This window comes from Oncorhynchus mykiss, chromosome 12, assembly GCF_013265735.2.
Source record: "Oncorhynchus mykiss isolate Arlee chromosome 12, USDA_OmykA_1.1, whole genome shotgun sequence".
Lineage (NCBI taxonomy): Eukaryota > Metazoa > Chordata > Actinopteri > Salmoniformes > Salmonidae > Oncorhynchus > Oncorhynchus mykiss.
In genome coordinates this window covers 28490983-28507584 of record NC_048576.1, presented here as the reverse complement: position 1 = coordinate 28507584, position 16602 = coordinate 28490983, and the positions used below count along the sequence as shown (strand labels likewise).

The 16602-nt window shown below is 42.9% G+C and overlaps 2 protein-coding genes across 5 annotated transcripts in view; one reads left to right on the top strand and one right to left on the bottom strand.

Moving 5' to 3' along the window:
- The first annotated feature begins 1936 nt into the window (after positions 1-1936).
- On the top strand, positions 1937-3423 carry LOC110537349. Its single transcript, XM_021623308.2, has 4 exons — positions 1937-2234; positions 2364-2465; positions 2583-2792; positions 3000-3423. The coding sequence occupies exons 1-4, from the start codon at positions 2025-2027 to the stop codon at positions 3231-3233; spliced, it is 756 nt and encodes a 251-aa protein (XP_021478983.2). The 5' UTR covers positions 1937-2024; the 3' UTR covers positions 3234-3423.
- The window catches only part of LOC110537347 (unconventional myosin-Ic), a 34575-nt gene continuing 21360 nt past the window's right edge, over positions 3388-16602 (bottom strand). For 3 of the 4 annotated variants that reach the window (XM_021623305.2, XM_021623306.2, XM_021623302.2), the window contains 26 exons: positions 16153-16332; positions 15968-16066; positions 15722-15835; positions 15454-15525; positions 15090-15209; positions 14861-14946; positions 10594-10699; positions 10366-10446; positions 10161-10252; positions 9908-10002; positions 9755-9801; positions 9472-9552; positions 9204-9309; positions 9013-9130; positions 8621-8734; positions 8419-8495; positions 7428-7496; positions 6961-7205; positions 6734-6817; positions 5857-5950; positions 5701-5756; positions 5276-5411; positions 5041-5111; positions 4831-4928; positions 4532-4631; positions 3388-4280 (listed from right to left, as the gene is read on the bottom strand). In XM_021623305.2, the coding sequence (XP_021478980.1) occupies positions 4257-4280; positions 4532-4631; positions 4831-4928; positions 5041-5111; positions 5276-5411; positions 5701-5756; positions 5857-5950; positions 6734-6817; positions 6961-7205; positions 7428-7496; positions 8419-8495; positions 8621-8734; positions 9013-9130; positions 9204-9309; positions 9472-9552; positions 9755-9801; positions 9908-10002; positions 10161-10252; positions 10366-10446; positions 10594-10699; positions 14861-14946; positions 15090-15209; positions 15454-15525; positions 15722-15835; positions 15968-16066; positions 16153-16332 (2565 nt within the window). In that variant the 3' untranslated portion in view covers positions 3388-4256. Of the gene's footprint in view, positions 4281-4531; positions 4632-4830; positions 4929-5040; positions 5112-5275; positions 5412-5700; positions 5757-5856; positions 5977-6733; positions 6818-6960; positions 7206-7427; positions 7497-8418; positions 8496-8620; positions 8735-9012; positions 9131-9203; positions 9310-9471; positions 9553-9754; positions 9802-9907; positions 10003-10160; positions 10253-10365; positions 10447-10593; positions 10700-14860; positions 14947-15089; positions 15210-15453; positions 15526-15721; positions 15836-15967; positions 16067-16152; positions 16333-16602 lie in introns of those variants that run through there. The other variant, XR_002475610.2, reaches the window with a different exon arrangement.

Sequence of the window (16602 nt, the reverse complement as noted above, 5' to 3'; positions counted from 1 at the left end):
AACACTATACATAGTATAAGTTATACTTTTAATGAGGTTTCTGAAAAATAAAAGGGATTTGTTTAATTTACCTTTAACTCTTAATTTGGATTAAAACAATTTGCATGTGGAATCAGCTGTTTCTGGTAAACTTGTTATTGTCAACGTCTCAGCTAGTGCTATCCTATAGCCAAACCCATAATATATTCCCTCATTATAAGAGGTGCTGTATGCATATAAAATGTGACAAAATTCAAGATTACATGTTGATGTAGGTATTTATACCTTAAATATATTTTACCAGATTTTGTTATTTCTACTTTAGCTGATTTCCAATGTGTGTTTTCAGACTACCGACTGGATTCGTATATGAATATATAAAGACATTGGGGTCCGAAATGATTAACACCGTTGATAAAGATGAGCAATAATGACTGTATAAAATAAACAATTCAAATACTGAGCTACAGGTAACTGCCAAAATAATGGAAAGACTTGAGTAAATGACGGATACAAAGTATATTGAAAGCAGGTGCTTCCACACAGGTGTGGTTCCTGAATTATTTAAGCAATTAACATCCCATCATGCTTAGAGCCATGTATAAAAATGCTGGGCAGGCCATTATTTTGGCTGCCATGGCTATGCTTCCATAGGATGACAATGCCCTCTTCCAAAGCGCAGTGGTTTGACGAGCATGAAAACTATGTAAACCATATGCCATGGCCGTCTTCGTCACCAGATCTTAATCCAATTGAGCACTTATGGGAGATTCTGGAACAGCGCCTGAGACAGCATTTTCTACCATCATCAATTGAAGCTGTTCTTGCACGTGGTGCCCCAACACCCTATTAAGACACGTGTTGTTGTTTCCTTTATTTTGGCAGATACCTGTAGTTTATACATCAGTAATAAACAGCTAGGAATCCAATGGTTGAATTTGTGTGATTGTTATTTTGGTTATATGACAGTATTTGGCAACCAGCTAAATGACAAATCACACAATTTCAATCATTGTTTTATAACTGTCTATTCATTTTTTATAAACGATTAACAAGTAACTAACAGTGTATAAACTAAGTATAAGCCACGTTTAAAATAATTTGGCCCACTACTAACGTAAAGAGAAAAGGAGGGATTGTAGGTCTTTAAACCCAATACCGATCCAATGGTCTAATAAATCAGATACACTAAACTCATCAGAATATCATATTTAATGACTAATTAGGCTAGATTACAATTACACTGTAAAAAGTTCCAAAAAGTAGAGTTCGATCAAGACAAGATTTATTAGCCTAATTATACATCATATTAGGCCCTTTTATCTCAAAATGATAGTGAAAACGGAATAATGATGCAATTATGTGCTTACAAACTTCTAAACAGAATTGGCAATTGAGATGAATCATCCGTGCAGGAACCCCTACTCAAGCTGCTGAGAAAAAGTCCAGGTTACAAGAGAAACTAAGGACATATATAAATATCAAAGGATGCAGCTGGGATGTATGTCAATCACAGATTGTTATCACTAAAAGGTAAGTCTGCTGTCTCTGGAGCTCACTCTCTGAACTAGTGTTGAGCTTACAGGTGTCCCATAGCTGGACCACCTGTGGTATACTCCTTTATCGCTATAAGGCTTAGATACTAAGAAGTCTGTGTTAGTGTGATAGGACAATGATACTAGGTTAGAAAGCAAGGATTTTTGGAGCAAATTCTACAGTTTTCCATAGTAGGTAATAGATTGTCAAGGATCTACAATTTGTACTGTCTTTGTGTTGTTGTTGTAAAGTAATACATATTGAGGGCTTTATTCAATTTGTATTGCTGAAGCGTTACAGATTGCGCTATAGAAATGTAAAGGTAATTTCCTATTGAGCCGAAATATGTAGCGTTTACCATCTGTGTCTCCATTAGAGCCAGAACATTGCCTTTCAATTTCAATCACACTATAAAGCTGAACGTCTGCAATACAGATTGAATAGAGCCATTACAGAGAGTTCCACAAGTAGCCAACATGTAATGAATATTGATTAAAATAAATGTTGACATGATTGTGCAGTTCAGCATATATTCATCCTCTCCCTGTCTCTTCCAGATGGCTGTTTGGTGGTGTGTTCTGTTTCCCCTGTTCTTCCTCACCCTGAGCTGTGTGTACCCATGTGGTGCTTCCACTCCAGGCCTACTCCAGGCCTACTCATACTCCCTCAAATCTACCAGGTGCACCCATGCCCGGGTTCAGCAGCTGCTCATGAGATATGTGAGTTAACTCCTCTGTTATTCCTCTGTTACTGGTGGCTAGTCTGCTAGCACCTGTACGCCCAGAGACAACAGCTATCCTCACCTACTACAGGCTGTTATCATAATGTACCCTCATTTGTCTTGTCAGAAAGAGGAGCTGTTGGATGACAAGCAGTTTGAGGACAGAGATCTGGAGTTACAGACCATACCATCACTCTCTACAGACTTCTACCACTGGCTTCAGATGAAGGTTTGTGTTTGTTGTGTGACCCGTTTATGAATCACTGTTAACCTGTGGTGGTTTAATGCTTTAAAAAGGTACGATGGAGCAGGAGGGACATTGTGTATAATGTTACGATCTGTACAGGACTGGGAGCGTCTGAGTGCTGCCTCTCAAGCCCTGCACACTTTCTGGGCTCACCTGGATATGAAGAGAAAGGAGATGGAGGTGGATAAGGTGGAACAGAGAGCAGCCCACTGGATGGGGACAAGGGGGAAGGCTAAAACCACCATACCCCAGGGTATACACCGCATTCAGACAGACCTGCGGGATCTCATGACAAAAGTCAACTTTCAGGTACAATGCCCACCATATAAATGAATGAACGAACACATGCACAGATACACATTTGAGGTGTTCACACATTGTGTGTATACTTATGGTCTTTCCACACTAAATTAGGTGTTCACATAGCTACCCATCACTCAGCAGCTACCGTATATCCAACGTGAGGAGAATATTGTTACGAGCTCAGTCTGATAAACCTCTCTGTGGTCTTTACAGTTGAGGTGTGTGAACAGTTCCCGTGTGAGCCCCACCTCTCCCCCAGCCCTGACCCATCCAGTGAGCCCTTCCCCCAGCCACCAGGCCCCATCAAAGTCCCTGTGGACCAGCCGCCTTGAGGGCTACATCATCCTCAGGGACCTGGAGCGCTACCTCACCAAGCTGGCCAGAGACTTCATCCTCCTGAAGACCAAACACAGTGGTCCTCCAAGCGCCCAGCCCAATGGCAGATAAACACGGTGTGCATGGATTCATATTCATAATGCGTAATAGTACTGCACTAGCCTGGAAAAGTTGTGGTCAGAGTGGCTTTTAACTTATTTTGTGGACGAGGGATATTTTTGGATGTGAGAATTTACGTATTGTTATGAATCATAACACAACAGTATTTTATGTTGTCAATGCACACAGTTTATTTCAGCAGTAACAAGTTAATACAGCTAATACCAATAATAATGATATTCATATTATTCATATTTATAAATAATTCAGTATTGCTTTTGACAGAAAGACTTCAATGGAGATTTCTGGTATTTATCCTAAGATCATGATTTCTCATTGTGTGAGAGATGCTCTGTTCACTTTGTTACGACAGAAATCAGGTTTACATGTAGTATTACTGTAAGTTGTACAGCCTTACTCTCCTCTGGGTTTCTCCCTGAGTTTCCATCTTTTCTGTCTCTCACTCTCTCTGACTAACAGCCGAGAACCGGAAGAGTGCAGAGAAACCCAACATCCCCTTTTTCCACAGCCCTCACTGACTTCAATGCCTATTTGCCTATTTATTTACTTATTTATTACTTATTTATTTGAAAATGCTGTTTATTGTTGTTACTATGGAAATATAAATATTGTTTTGTATTTGTATTACATACAAGAGCTAATATATTGTAAACAGGACTACAAAATAAAGATGAAGCATAAGATTTAAAATGTGTGGTTTCATTTAATACGACTATTGCTAATAAACATCAAAGTATTATGAATGCCGGCAAAACCTCTGATTCCATTATATATGAAATGTCGTCAATAACTAAATCAATAACTATATAAATGCAGATTAATAAGTGCAATTGTGTTAAAAGAGAAAATAATCATTATATTTTTTGCAGTGAGTGTATGGCTATGGTCTCACATTTAAAGAAGAAAAACAACTTCTGTGTGGCTATAATCTGATTGGCTATGGCAGGAAATCATCCTATGGAATGATTGGTTCGCTGTGGATTACAGCGAGGCGGTTATCACTTCCCATCATCATCATGGGTTGAGTTTAGGAGCCGTCTGCAAACCAAGTCAATTCACAAATGGCGTCATTGTTATTACCTAATGTGGATTATTGGTCAAAACTTCCAATGAAAATATAAAGATGAAAGAGGTGGCTATCTTTAAACTACTGCTTTCCATTTTACAATCCCAGTCCTCCTCATGCTCCATCTACAAGTCCTCTCTTCTCCTCTATCCCCCTTTCTCATCCTCCCTTCCTCAGCCATGCTGTCCTCATAATAATGTGTCTCTTCCGTCCCCTTACTCACCACTAGCAGGTGTCCTTTCTTGCATTTGGCCACCTTCAGCTCTGGTCCACTGGTGAAGTCAATGACTCCCTCTTTCCCCCGAGCCACTGCAAACGTAATACTGCACACAGGAACAGACAGGAGGAGAGGACCAGAGGAAAGGAGGGAAGGGGTAGGGGGTGAGAGGGGATAAAAGAGAAAACTATCATGATCACTAAGAGTGGATAACAGTTGGAATGGGTTGACAAATGTCAGCAGGCTCTCAAAGATACTCTGAAGAAGATATCCAGTGTCCAGATGATCAGAGGAGCCAAACTCACCTGTCCTGGCTCATGTTGACCTTGATCTTCTTGTCCGCCATAGTGGCCAGCTTGGTCACCACCTCGATCAAATGATCACACTGGAGCACCACATCACTCTACAAGGCAGACAAGGGGTCAGAGGTTAGGTACTGTACTTTATGGCATCATGGCAGTAAGTCGCCATGACAACTGCTAGATAGAATAACCAGGATGAGATCATCCTGTTACCTTTTGCTTGTTGTCCTCACTGGGCACGTGGAGAACCATGAACCCATCACTGAGAGAACTCACAGAGATGCCTGGAAAGAGAAGAACAGTGTTATACGTATTAGAACCGTGTTATACACTGGACACATACACTACAACTACCTCGTAACCAGGGTTACACCCCCCCCCCCCCCCCCCCCCCCCGACCGACCACCCCTAGCCCCTCAATCCCATATGGCCCCCAGGAGAGACTCACTCCTCAGGGTTGCATAGTCGATCCTCTGCTTCAGCTTGGCTTCGGCCACCAGCATGGCGAAGGAGGAGGTGAGGAGCAGCTGGCGAGGCCGTGCCTTGTAACCCCTCCTATCATACTTAGTCACAGCAATTCCATACTGACACAGACAGATAGAAAAAGAGGGGGATTGAGAGAGAAAGAGAGAGAATGACAGAGAGAGAGGGAGAGACACAGAAAGAGGGAGGGGTTGTCATAAAAACCCAAAGTTCTAAGTCTAACTGTATCAATTAGATTCAAAGCAATGCATGACAACGTAAAGATAATGTACACAGCAAACAGACAATTAGCAGGATTAAACTACTCAGCCAACAACAGCAGAGTGACAGAGGTGAGACAGGGGTCGCAAACACTACAGGGGGATAGTATTACAATATCATATTACTCACCTTCACTTTGTCATTGCCCAGAGTCTGTATCACTTTGAGGTTGAACTCTTCACTGTCTGTATACAGGACAGAACATCTGTCAGTGGTGTGGTTGTCAATTACGTAGTCTGTGAAGTTTGGAAGTGTGTGCACACTGTGTTAGTGAGTGGACCCTACTTAGTCTGGAGGCCACAAACAGCTTAGGGACACTCTGGGGATAGCTGTCCTTCTGGTCCTTGAATATCTGACTGGCTACCACCTTCTGCTCCATCTATAGAAAGAGGACAGAAGAGATGCCTGTAGAGTGAGGTTGGAGAGAGAGACAGAGGGAGAAAGAATGGAGAAATGTGGACAGAGACAGAGAGACACAGAGACAGAGAGACACAGAGACAGAGAGACACAGAGACAGAGAGACACAGAGACAGACAGACACAGAGAGAGAGAGATATACACAGACAGAGAGACACACATACAGAGAGACACACAGAGCGAGAGAGACAGAGAGAGTGTGTGAGATTTAAAAAACGAATAGAAAGAGGACAGAAATATCCTTTCTTTTTTTTCTCTTTTTTTTGTTCCTTTTTTGTGCCTCCCGTTCACGCCCAGGCTCTGTCGCAGCCGACCGCGACCGGGAGGTCCATGGGGCGACGCACAATTGCCATAGCGTCATCCGGGTTAGGGGGGGGTTTGGCAGGCAGGGATATCCTTGTCTCATCGCGCACCAGCGACTCCTGTGGCGGGCTGGGCGCAGTGCATGCTAACCAAGGTTGCCAGGTGCACAGTGTTTCCCCCGACACATTGGTGCGGCTGGCTTCCGGGTTGGATGCGCGCTGTGTTAAGAAGCAGTTGGCTTGGTTGGGAGGACGCATGGCTTTCGACCTTCGTCTCTCCCGAGCCCATACGAGAGTTGTAGCGATGAGACAAGATTGTTAGTAATTACTATTGGATACCACGAAATTGGGGAGAAAAGGGGGTAAAATTCAAATAAAAAATAGAAATATCCTTTCTATGTGTTCCCGTCAGGTGAGTGACAGTAACAGACAGAGTAGCCTACCTGTTTCTTCCACTCTGGCTGGATCCTCCTGCAGTAGGCCCGCATCATGTTCCGCATACACAGCCTGCACAGGTGCTCTGACGCCTACACAGACATCGGGACAGATACAAATAAAACATTGACACATTGAATGTACAACACAGATGCATTTCACCATCACCTCTTGGCTTACGCTTAATGTCTCTCAGTGAGTTTTATGTGGAGTGTTGTTAGGCTGGTTGCAGTACCTCAGTGAGGCAAGGTGGGGGGATGGGCCAGCTTTTGTCCAGGACACTCTTAGGTGGGTTCCTAAACAGCATCATCAGGAAGGAGAAACGCTGATGGTCCAGGAAGTACTCATTTTCTGGACAATGCTCATAGTGGCGGTAGATGAAGCCTTTGATGAACTTGCGTATGATGTCCACAGCGTGTCTGCGACGCCTGGCCTTCTGACGGGATATCATCCCTCTCCACGCAGATTGGATCACTATAACTAATAGATGGATGGATGACACAATCAGTCATGTCACAGACACACCACAACAAGCTACAACTGTGCAGAGCTCAAAAGAACAAACAACAAAGTAATATCCTTTGCATTACTTCAGTCATAGATTCAGCAGATATCAAGAAAGTGGCTACAGAGTAACTGCTTCAGGAAGCAGTAATTGAGAAGCAGAGAAATAGTGTGAGCTCTTTGATCCAGGGCCCTCACCTGCCTGTCTGATGCGGAGGTACTTGGCCCTCTCTCTGTAACCCCTCCATGAGGTCTGTAGGGTGAGAACTAGAGCAGAGAACAGGATCAGAGGAGACCAAATGGACCACAGAACGGAAACGTTTAATTGGATCCTACACTGAACCAAAATATAAATGCAACATGTAAAGTGTTGGTCCCATGTTTCATTCAAATAAAATTGTGCACACATTTGTTAGTGTTAGTGAGTATTTCTCCTTTGCCAAGATAATCCATTCCACCTGACAGGTGTGGCATATCAAGAAGCTGATTAAACAGTGTGATCATTACACAGGTGCATCTTGTGCTTCGGACAAGAAAAGGCCACTTTAAAATGTGCAGTTTTCTCACACAACACAATGCCACACGTTTGGAGGGAGCACGCAATTGGCATGTTGACTGCAGGAATGTCAAACAGAGCTGTTGCCAGAGAATGTAATGTTAATTTCTCTACCATAAACTGCTTCCAATCGGCCTCACATCCGCTGACCACCTGAAACCACGACAGCCCAGAACATTCACATCCGGCTTCTTCACCTGCGGAATTGTCTGAGGGGGTTCTGAGCTATTTCTGTCTGTAATAAAGCCATTTTGTGGGGATAAACTCTTTCTGATTGGCTGGGCCTGGCTCCCTATGTGGGTGGGTGCCATGGCTGCACCACTGCCCAGTCATGTGACATCCATAGATTAGGGCCTAATTCATTCATTTCAATTGACTAATTTCCTTATATGAACAGTAACTCAGTAAAATCTTTGAAATTGTTGCAAGTTGTGTTTATATTTTTGTTCAGTATAATTACATTAGCTTACTGTATTATCCATCCTCATGCTGCTGGTTAGTTGACCAAGTCGACAGTTCCCTGTTTTCCACTGCTACTGCTACTCTGCGGTTTATCTGTGTTATTCTCCTAGCTAATTACATTAATTCCTCCAAAATGGCCTTGTCATCATCTTCCCTGCTGTGTAGTCTCACCGAGGGCAGGCCTCCTGGCTTCCAGGGAATCTTCAGTGCTGAACAGAGTCTTAGGGAAGCGGATGAAGATCTTGGTCCTGCAAAGAGATAGGGAATTATACATCAACAACATAGTGTCTCATGTTTCTCCTCACAGCATGACTAAGGGAAATGTATGTCCCCTTTACTTCCCTCCCTCCCCTCTCTCTCTCTGTGTACCTACTTGCCCAGTTTGTATTCCTCTGGTTTGTAGCCCAGGTGTTGGACCAGAGTGGCTACTCCATCAGCCAGTCTGCCCTGCCAGTTAGGCCACGTCCCGGGACACAGAGACTTGTACCTGTGGTTACAGAATGTATATAGTTAATATAGAAACTGTGGTTACAGAAATGTATATAGTTAATATAGAAACTGTGGTTACAGAAATTTATATAATTAATATAGAAACTGTGGTTACAGAAATGTATATAATTAATATAGAAACTGTGGTTACAGAAATGTATATAATTAATATAGAAACTGTGGTTACAGAAATGTATATAGTTAATACAGAAACTGTGGGTATAGAAACATGTAAACATAGTGGCATAATATAGACACACACACGCACACACAGACCTCTGTAGGAAGGTTTCGTAGTGTCGGCGGTAGGCAAACCCAGCTCTCCTGACCCTCAGGTTCTCCATCAGACCCAGATACTTGACCTGGTGTCTGACTAGAGCCTCATCAAACCTCCCTGGGGAGAGTGAGAATATTTAATTGACTGATTGATTGATTGGACTGATTGACTTCACAGGGTGTATGATTACCTGACTGCTTGGCATCGTTGGGTTTGATACAGCGTACATAGGATGGCTCCTTGGACATCAGTATCTCTATCAGTTTGGCCAGGCTGTTCTTAAACTGAGTGGCAGTCTACAGAGGGAAGCAGAGAGGTGACATATCAGACTGTGTGTGTGTGTGTGTGTGTGTGTGTGTGTGTGTGTGTGTGTGTGTGTGTGTGTGTGTGTGTGTGTGTGTGTGTGTGTGTGTGTGTGTGTGTGTGTGTGTGTGTGTGTGTGTGTGTGTATATCTCACCGTTTCTGGGCGTTTTTGGTCAGTCACTTCCTCTCTGTGGAAGCACTGACTCAGAACCTGGCTATTTGACTGGCATATGACCTGGACAGAGAAAGCACACCACAGAACCATGTAAACACAACACACCAAAACATCCGCTACACTCTATACCTACTGTAGTGCACACACATAAACCATGTGTGGGAATTCCGAGCGAGATTATGGGAAACCTGTAGTAATTGTGAGGTGAGTGTGAGTGTGTGGTCTGTGTGTTCTCATTTCTCTATTGTTGCTCCAGCCTCGCCTCTTTCAGGTTTCTGTAGAGAAGGTCCTTGTTCTTGTCCAGAAACCCTTTGATGCAGATGAACACAAAATATTACAAACAGTATATGTGAGGATGAAATCAGTTAATTATTTTCTGCAATTACACTATTACCAGATTGATTAGCTAGCTCACCATTGACACTGTAGTTGACCTCTCCTGCGTAATGAATCAGTTTGAACTCCTCTCTGCTCACTGCCTTGCGAGTCTTCCCATTCGACAACTTGTGACTGCCATGCATACAGACACAAATCATATCTTAGATAGAGAACCACAAATATACACACAAAAACATATTTGGAACATGGTGCAAATACACAAACAAACTGTGAAGGCACCCATGTGTTTTGTGTGTGTGTGTGTGTGTGTGTGTGTAAAAGAGACTCACGTGACAAAATGGGCATGGCCTCCCAAAGTGTCCTCAAGCTTCTCGAGGAAGGAGATATCGCTGGGCTCCCCTGGTCTCAAACACTCCTCATCCTAAAACACATTTATACCTTAACATTCAACTAGAGACAGGGAGAGGACAGAAGGAGAGCGATATTAGAGAGAGGTGAAAGGTTAAAGTGAGTCAGAAACACTACTAAACTCACCAGGATGGAGATCAAGCCTTTGTGCTTTCCCTCTACCAGGTCACAGATTATCTTGTTGTCGAAGTACTTCACCGGTTCCCACTGAAATATACAGTATCATTACCGAACTACACCTTTATCACTACATGACAATTTGTTTTTCTTAGTATACCTCAATTCTTGTTTTGTCTATTTGAATGAAAACACCCCTCTCTTTCTCTGAGTACCCCTCGACCCTCCCTGACTCACAGTGATGCCCTCTGCCTCGTACTCCTCCTGCTCAGACTTGAGGGTGAGCTCAATGAACAGCTGATGCAGCTTCTCATTGCAATAGTTGATGCAGAACTGCTCAAAACTACAGGGAGATGGTTAGGGTAAAGAATATGGCACAAAACAACTGTGCTACAATGTTTTTTTATTTATTTATTAACCTTTATTTAACCAGGGGAACCCATTGATAACAGGGTCTCATTTCCAATGGTGCTCTGAGAACAACAGTGTGAGCAACAAATTTAAGCACGATCACCACAAAATTAGTTACAGCGCTTCAAATAAATTATATTACATTCAAAAGGGCAGTAGAAACAAATATACAGTGCCTTCAGAAAGTATTCAGACCCCTTGACTTTTTCCAAATGTTGTTACGTTACAGCCTTATTCAAAAATGTATTACATAGTTTTTCCCCTCATTTATCTACACACAATACCTCATAATGATGAAGCAAAAACTGTTTTTTAGAACATTTTAGAAAATATCTGAAATATGACATTTACACAAGTATTCAACCCTTTACTCAGTACTTTGTTGAAGCACATTTGGCAGTGATTACAGCCTCGAGTCTTCTTGGGTATGTCACTACAAAGTTTGGCACACCTGTATTTGGGGAGTTTCTCCCATTATTCTCTACAGATCCTCTCAAGCTCTGTCAGGTTGGATGAGGAGAGTTGCTCCACAGCTATTTTCAGGTATCTCCAGAGATGTTAGACTGGGTTCAAGTTCGGGCTCTAGCTGGGTCACTCAAGGACATTCAGAGACTTGTCCCGAAGCCACTCCTGTGTTGTCTTGGCTAAGTGCTTAGGGTCGTTGTCCTGTTGGAAGGTGAACCTTCACCCCAGTCTGAGGTCCTGAGCACTCTGGAGCAGGCTTTCATCAAGGATCTCTCTGTACTTTGCTCAGTTCATCTTTGCCTCGATCCTGACTAGTCTCCCAGTCCCTGCCATTGAAAAACATCCACACAGCATGATGCTACCAGCACCATGCTTCACTGTAGGGATGGCGCCAGGTTTCCTCCAGATGTGAAGCTTGGCATTCAGGCCAAAGAGTTCAATCTTGGTTTCATCAGACCAGAGAATATTGTTTTCTCATGGTCTGAGAGTTCTTTAGGTGCCTTTTGGCAAACTCTAAGTGGGCTGTCGTGCCAATTTACTGAGGAGTGGCTAATGTCTGGCACTCTACCATAAAGGCCTGATTGATGGAGTGCTGCCGAGATGGTTGTCCTTCTGGAAGGTTCTCCCATCTCCACAGAGGAACTCTGGAGCTCTATCAGAGTGACCATCCGATTCTTGGTCACCTCCCTGACCAAGGCCCTCCTCCCCCGATTTCTCAGTTTGGCCGAGTGACCAGCTATAGCAAGATTCTTGGTGGTTCTAAACTTCTCCCATTTAAGAATGATGAAAGCCACTGTGTTCTTGGGGACCTTCAATTCTGCAGAAATGTTTTGGTACCCTTCCCCAGATCTGTGCCTCGACACAAAACTGTTTCGGAGCTCTACGGACAATTCCTTCGACCCCATGGCTTGGTTTTTGCTCTGACATGCACTGTGAACTGTGAACTTACAGGTGTGTGCCTTTCCAAATCATGTCCAATCAATTGAATTTACCACAGGTGGACTCCAATCAAGTTGTAGAAACATCTCAAGGATGATCAATGGAAACAGGATGTACCTGAGCTCAATTTCGAGTCTCATAGCAAAGGGTCTGAATATTTATGTAAATAAGATATTTCTGTTTCTTATTTTTAATAAATTTGCAAAAATGTCTAAAAACCATGTTTTCACTTTGGGTACTATGTGTAGATGGATGAGGTAAATATGTTTAATACTGTCTGTAACTCAACAAAATGTGGAATAAATCGAGGGGTATGAATATTTTCCGAAAGCACTGTATATGGGGCGGCAGAGTAGCCTAGTGGTTAGAGCGTTGGACTAGTAACCGGAAGGTTGCAAGGAAGGTTGCAAGTTCAAATCCCCGAGCTGACAAGGTACAAATCTGTCGTTCTGCCCCACAGGCAGTTAACCCACTGTTCCTAGGCCGTCATTGAAAATAAGAATTTGTTCTTAACTGACTTGCCTGGTTAAATAAAGATTAAAAAAATATCAACATGTCCAGGTGAACAGGCTACACTGATAACTCGACCTTGGCTCCCAAGTTTCTAAAACATACAAAACCATCTATAGATCCCCAGCCTGCAGATGTGAGCTAAACAGCACACTTGCACTTGAGATGTGTTAGGTAGGTTATGGATGAGAAAGTGAACTGGTAAATCCAAAACTTTAGCTCAGTTGTAATGGTTATTAAATAGGAACAATATGTATTTACTGACGCATTTGCCGATGTTCAATTCAATGGCACAAAACGTATAAACAAAATCATTCACTGTGAAAGTTGACGCAGCACTTCGTTTAAAGCATCAATTTATCAAATCAATTATTGTTTTGTTGCTCAAACCGCAGGCAACACCTGTCAAACTCATTTTCAGAAGACAGGGATGTCGATTCGCACAGGAATAGTATTATCAGAGGACCTTGGAGTTAGTCGAAACACGGCTGGAATTATTACTCTTCTGCGATGTAAAAATGTCTGACATAGCAGATTCAGACAGGACTTAAATTACAGACGTGGTGATACGTTCTAGTGATAAAACACAAGGCTGAGTGGTAGACTTTAAACAGGTTTTAAAACAGAATCTGCGCGTGCATGTAGATTGAGTTGCCATAGTCAATTACTGGGAGGAGTGTTGCTTGAACAATCTTCCTCCTATTTTCAAAAGTGAGACAGGATTTATTTCTATACAGGAAACCGAATCTTTACTCATTTTTTAGTCAGTTTATCAATGTGTGTTTTAAAGGACAGTTCACCGTCAATCCAAATACCTAACGTAAACTCACTCACTTTTGTACATCGCCTTGGTCCGTACAATTTACCTTATTTTAGCGCCCCAAAAACGTAATACTTCCAGATCAACTGTAATGTCAATACCATTGTAAAGCACAATTTCTCCCCTTTCCAACAAAATTAATGACATGACCTAAACGCTGCCCGTTTCTGCATAATTCAAGAAGGCAATGAGCTCCTTCAGGTCTTTTTAAAAATGGCGGGTGGGGAAGCGAAACTAATGCGTGATAGAGAGGAGAGGAGATGTGTGGGAAAACTGCTTTTTTTTCACTCGATCTGTCCAACTTATCGCCTCTAAAATGTAAATAAAACACTATAAAGAGTTTATATAATGTGTCATTACTGTCACGTAATAAGAACGTGTGTTGAGTTCCACATCTTTATTTGCAGTGAAACTTCAAAAAAATAAAAAAAAATAAACAAGCAACAAAACGTAACCAAATAATATCCCACAACCCAGGTGGGAACAATGGAGAACTTAAGTATGATCCCCAATCAGAGACAACGATAATCAGCTGACTCTAGTTGGGAACCATACCAAGTACACCAACATAGAAATAGGAAAAGTAGAACACCCCCCTAGTCACGCCCTGACCTACAACACCATAGAGAACCAAGGGCTCTCTATGGTCAGGGCGTGACAATTACATACCTATTTGAAGGTTTGTGTCAAATTTGAATCAGGTTTTTAGGGCGGTGCTAAAGAGATCTTCAGAAGTAAACAGCGGCTTTGAAAGTCATGATCGCTTACAGTGATGACGCATCCCCCCCTTACCCCCGTCACTGTCCATTTCTTGTTTTTAAACGATGAGAGTTGTGCTACACCTGGTGGAGAGAGATTGTAAGACAGAAATAGTTGCTTTACGCGTGCTGTACGTTACGGCATGACATGTCACGATGTAACGGAAGGTCCGTTTTTTCAACTTTTCTCCAATACTATAGAGCCATTACCATGTCGATCTTGAATAGAAACCTAGTTCACACCCCCGATTTTGAAGTCAACACAGTCGCTACAGTCCCATTAGTTTTCTTTGTATCCTCGTTTGAATGTCGCGGTTGCGCACATTTGTACAGAATGGGGTGAGTTTACGTTAGATACTTATAATGGGGGACAAGCTCAATTTGGGCGCCTCTCAAGGTACAGATACGCAGGTCTTTAGGATACATTTTACGAGACCTGGAGAAAAACATAAACCTGGTTTTATCGACATTTAGAACTCATTTAAAATCGGTGCGTGATTCTTGAATTGAGTCAGAGCCAAACAATTACATAATGTACAGCACATTGCTATACAACACATATTCATGCACTGAATAAATGAGCTAACATTTGTTCTGGTACCTATTGTGCTGGAAGACCTCAAAGCCATAGATATCCAGCAGTCCTATGACTGATGATGAGCCCTTACTGCTGTTGTACACATCATCCTGCAGATAGACAGCACACAATACACTCAGTTTTGGAGGTAGCAAGCAGCATTATGTAGCTAGCAAAAAGAGGAGCAGTAACTATGAGCAAAAAAGCTAATTGTTTTGCTAGCTAGCTATCGTGAGTGATGTTTGTGTGAGACCTTGAATGCCAGAGACTGGTTGATCTTCACCACCAGCCAGGTGAAGGCACGGCCATACACTGCTTTGGCCAAGGCATCACGGGCTGCCACAGCCTGCTCAAAACTCAACGGGCTTATCATCTGGAACACACACACACACACACACATATTAGTGATGCAAAATACTTTAATGTTAACTTTAGTGTTATCCTCTGGGCTCAGCTGCACTGTATCAGTACCCTCTCTTTAAAACCACAATCTAAATATGCATGCCATACACATCAAAGACATACTGTATTACTTGTTTGTAAGTGGGATATTAAATGATATTATATTACCAGGCATAGTTCTGTATCAAGTGAAACAGCCCGCCATAGACACTCACCTCCTCCCCTTTGGCAGTGATTTTCTTATGAGTGAGAGCCTCTCTCAGTGCTGCTCCATCCACACCTAACAGCTGCAGGACAAGCAGGACAACATCAATATCTGCCTTTAGAATGGGGAATGAGTGTGTGTGTTAGAATGGGGAATTTGTGTGTGTGTGTGTGTGTGTGTGTGTGTGTGTGTGTGTGTGTGTGTGTGTGTGTGTGTGTGTGTGTGTGTGTGTGTGTGTGTGTGTGTGTGTGTGTGTCGTTCATCTTCATAGTTCCAACCTTGGACAGGTATTTGAGCTGAGGCTCAGTGGTGATCTGGTTTTCCCCATTCTTTCCTTCTCCAAACTGAGTGTTCCCAAGATGGAGGACACTGGCGATTATATTCAACAGATCCTAAAGAGGGAGAGTGAACAGACATTTAAACCATGACCTTCTCATTCTTCATGGTGAAACTTTGGGTTGAGTGAAATTTGTTTGCAGTGAAAAACGGTATGCACTATTATTATACACTAAAATGTCTCTAACCTCCACCTCATCCTCATGGAAGCCGATGACGGTCAGGGCCTTCCTCACTGTTCTCCAGTCATTCTTATCATTGATGGAGCTCACCCTAGGACAGCAACCCTGAGAGGAACAGGACATCACTGATCAAATAACTGTGCGCACACACAGACACACACACACACACGTGCGCACACACAAACACACACCTTGACCAGGTATTGGTATTTCTGGGCGTTTCTCTCCAGTCCCAGCTTGCTGAGAAGGTTTTGTTCTCCTCCCTCGAGCAGCTGGTAGAAAATATGGAAGTTCCTCTCGCCGTGGTTCTGGTGCACAACACGGGACTTCTCCAGCAGGTAGTTGAGGATGTGGCCTCCTATCGGCGCCCCCTAGGGGAGGTTAGGAACAGGGACAGTCAAGGTACTGCTGAGTGTGGTCCTACTAGAGCTGCATTAAAGCCGATTTAGGCTTGATCCGAAAATGCTGTCTGAAGGCTCCATACGGAGGGTGTAGCAGAATATAAACACAAACTCACTTCCTTGACAACTTCCTTCACAACAGCTCTGCTCCGCAAAGTGCAAGAAGTATGAATGCCCTGACTTCTGCAGAGGCCGCATCGCAGTAAATGCTGTACGGCCAATGCAGATGCGGAATGACCA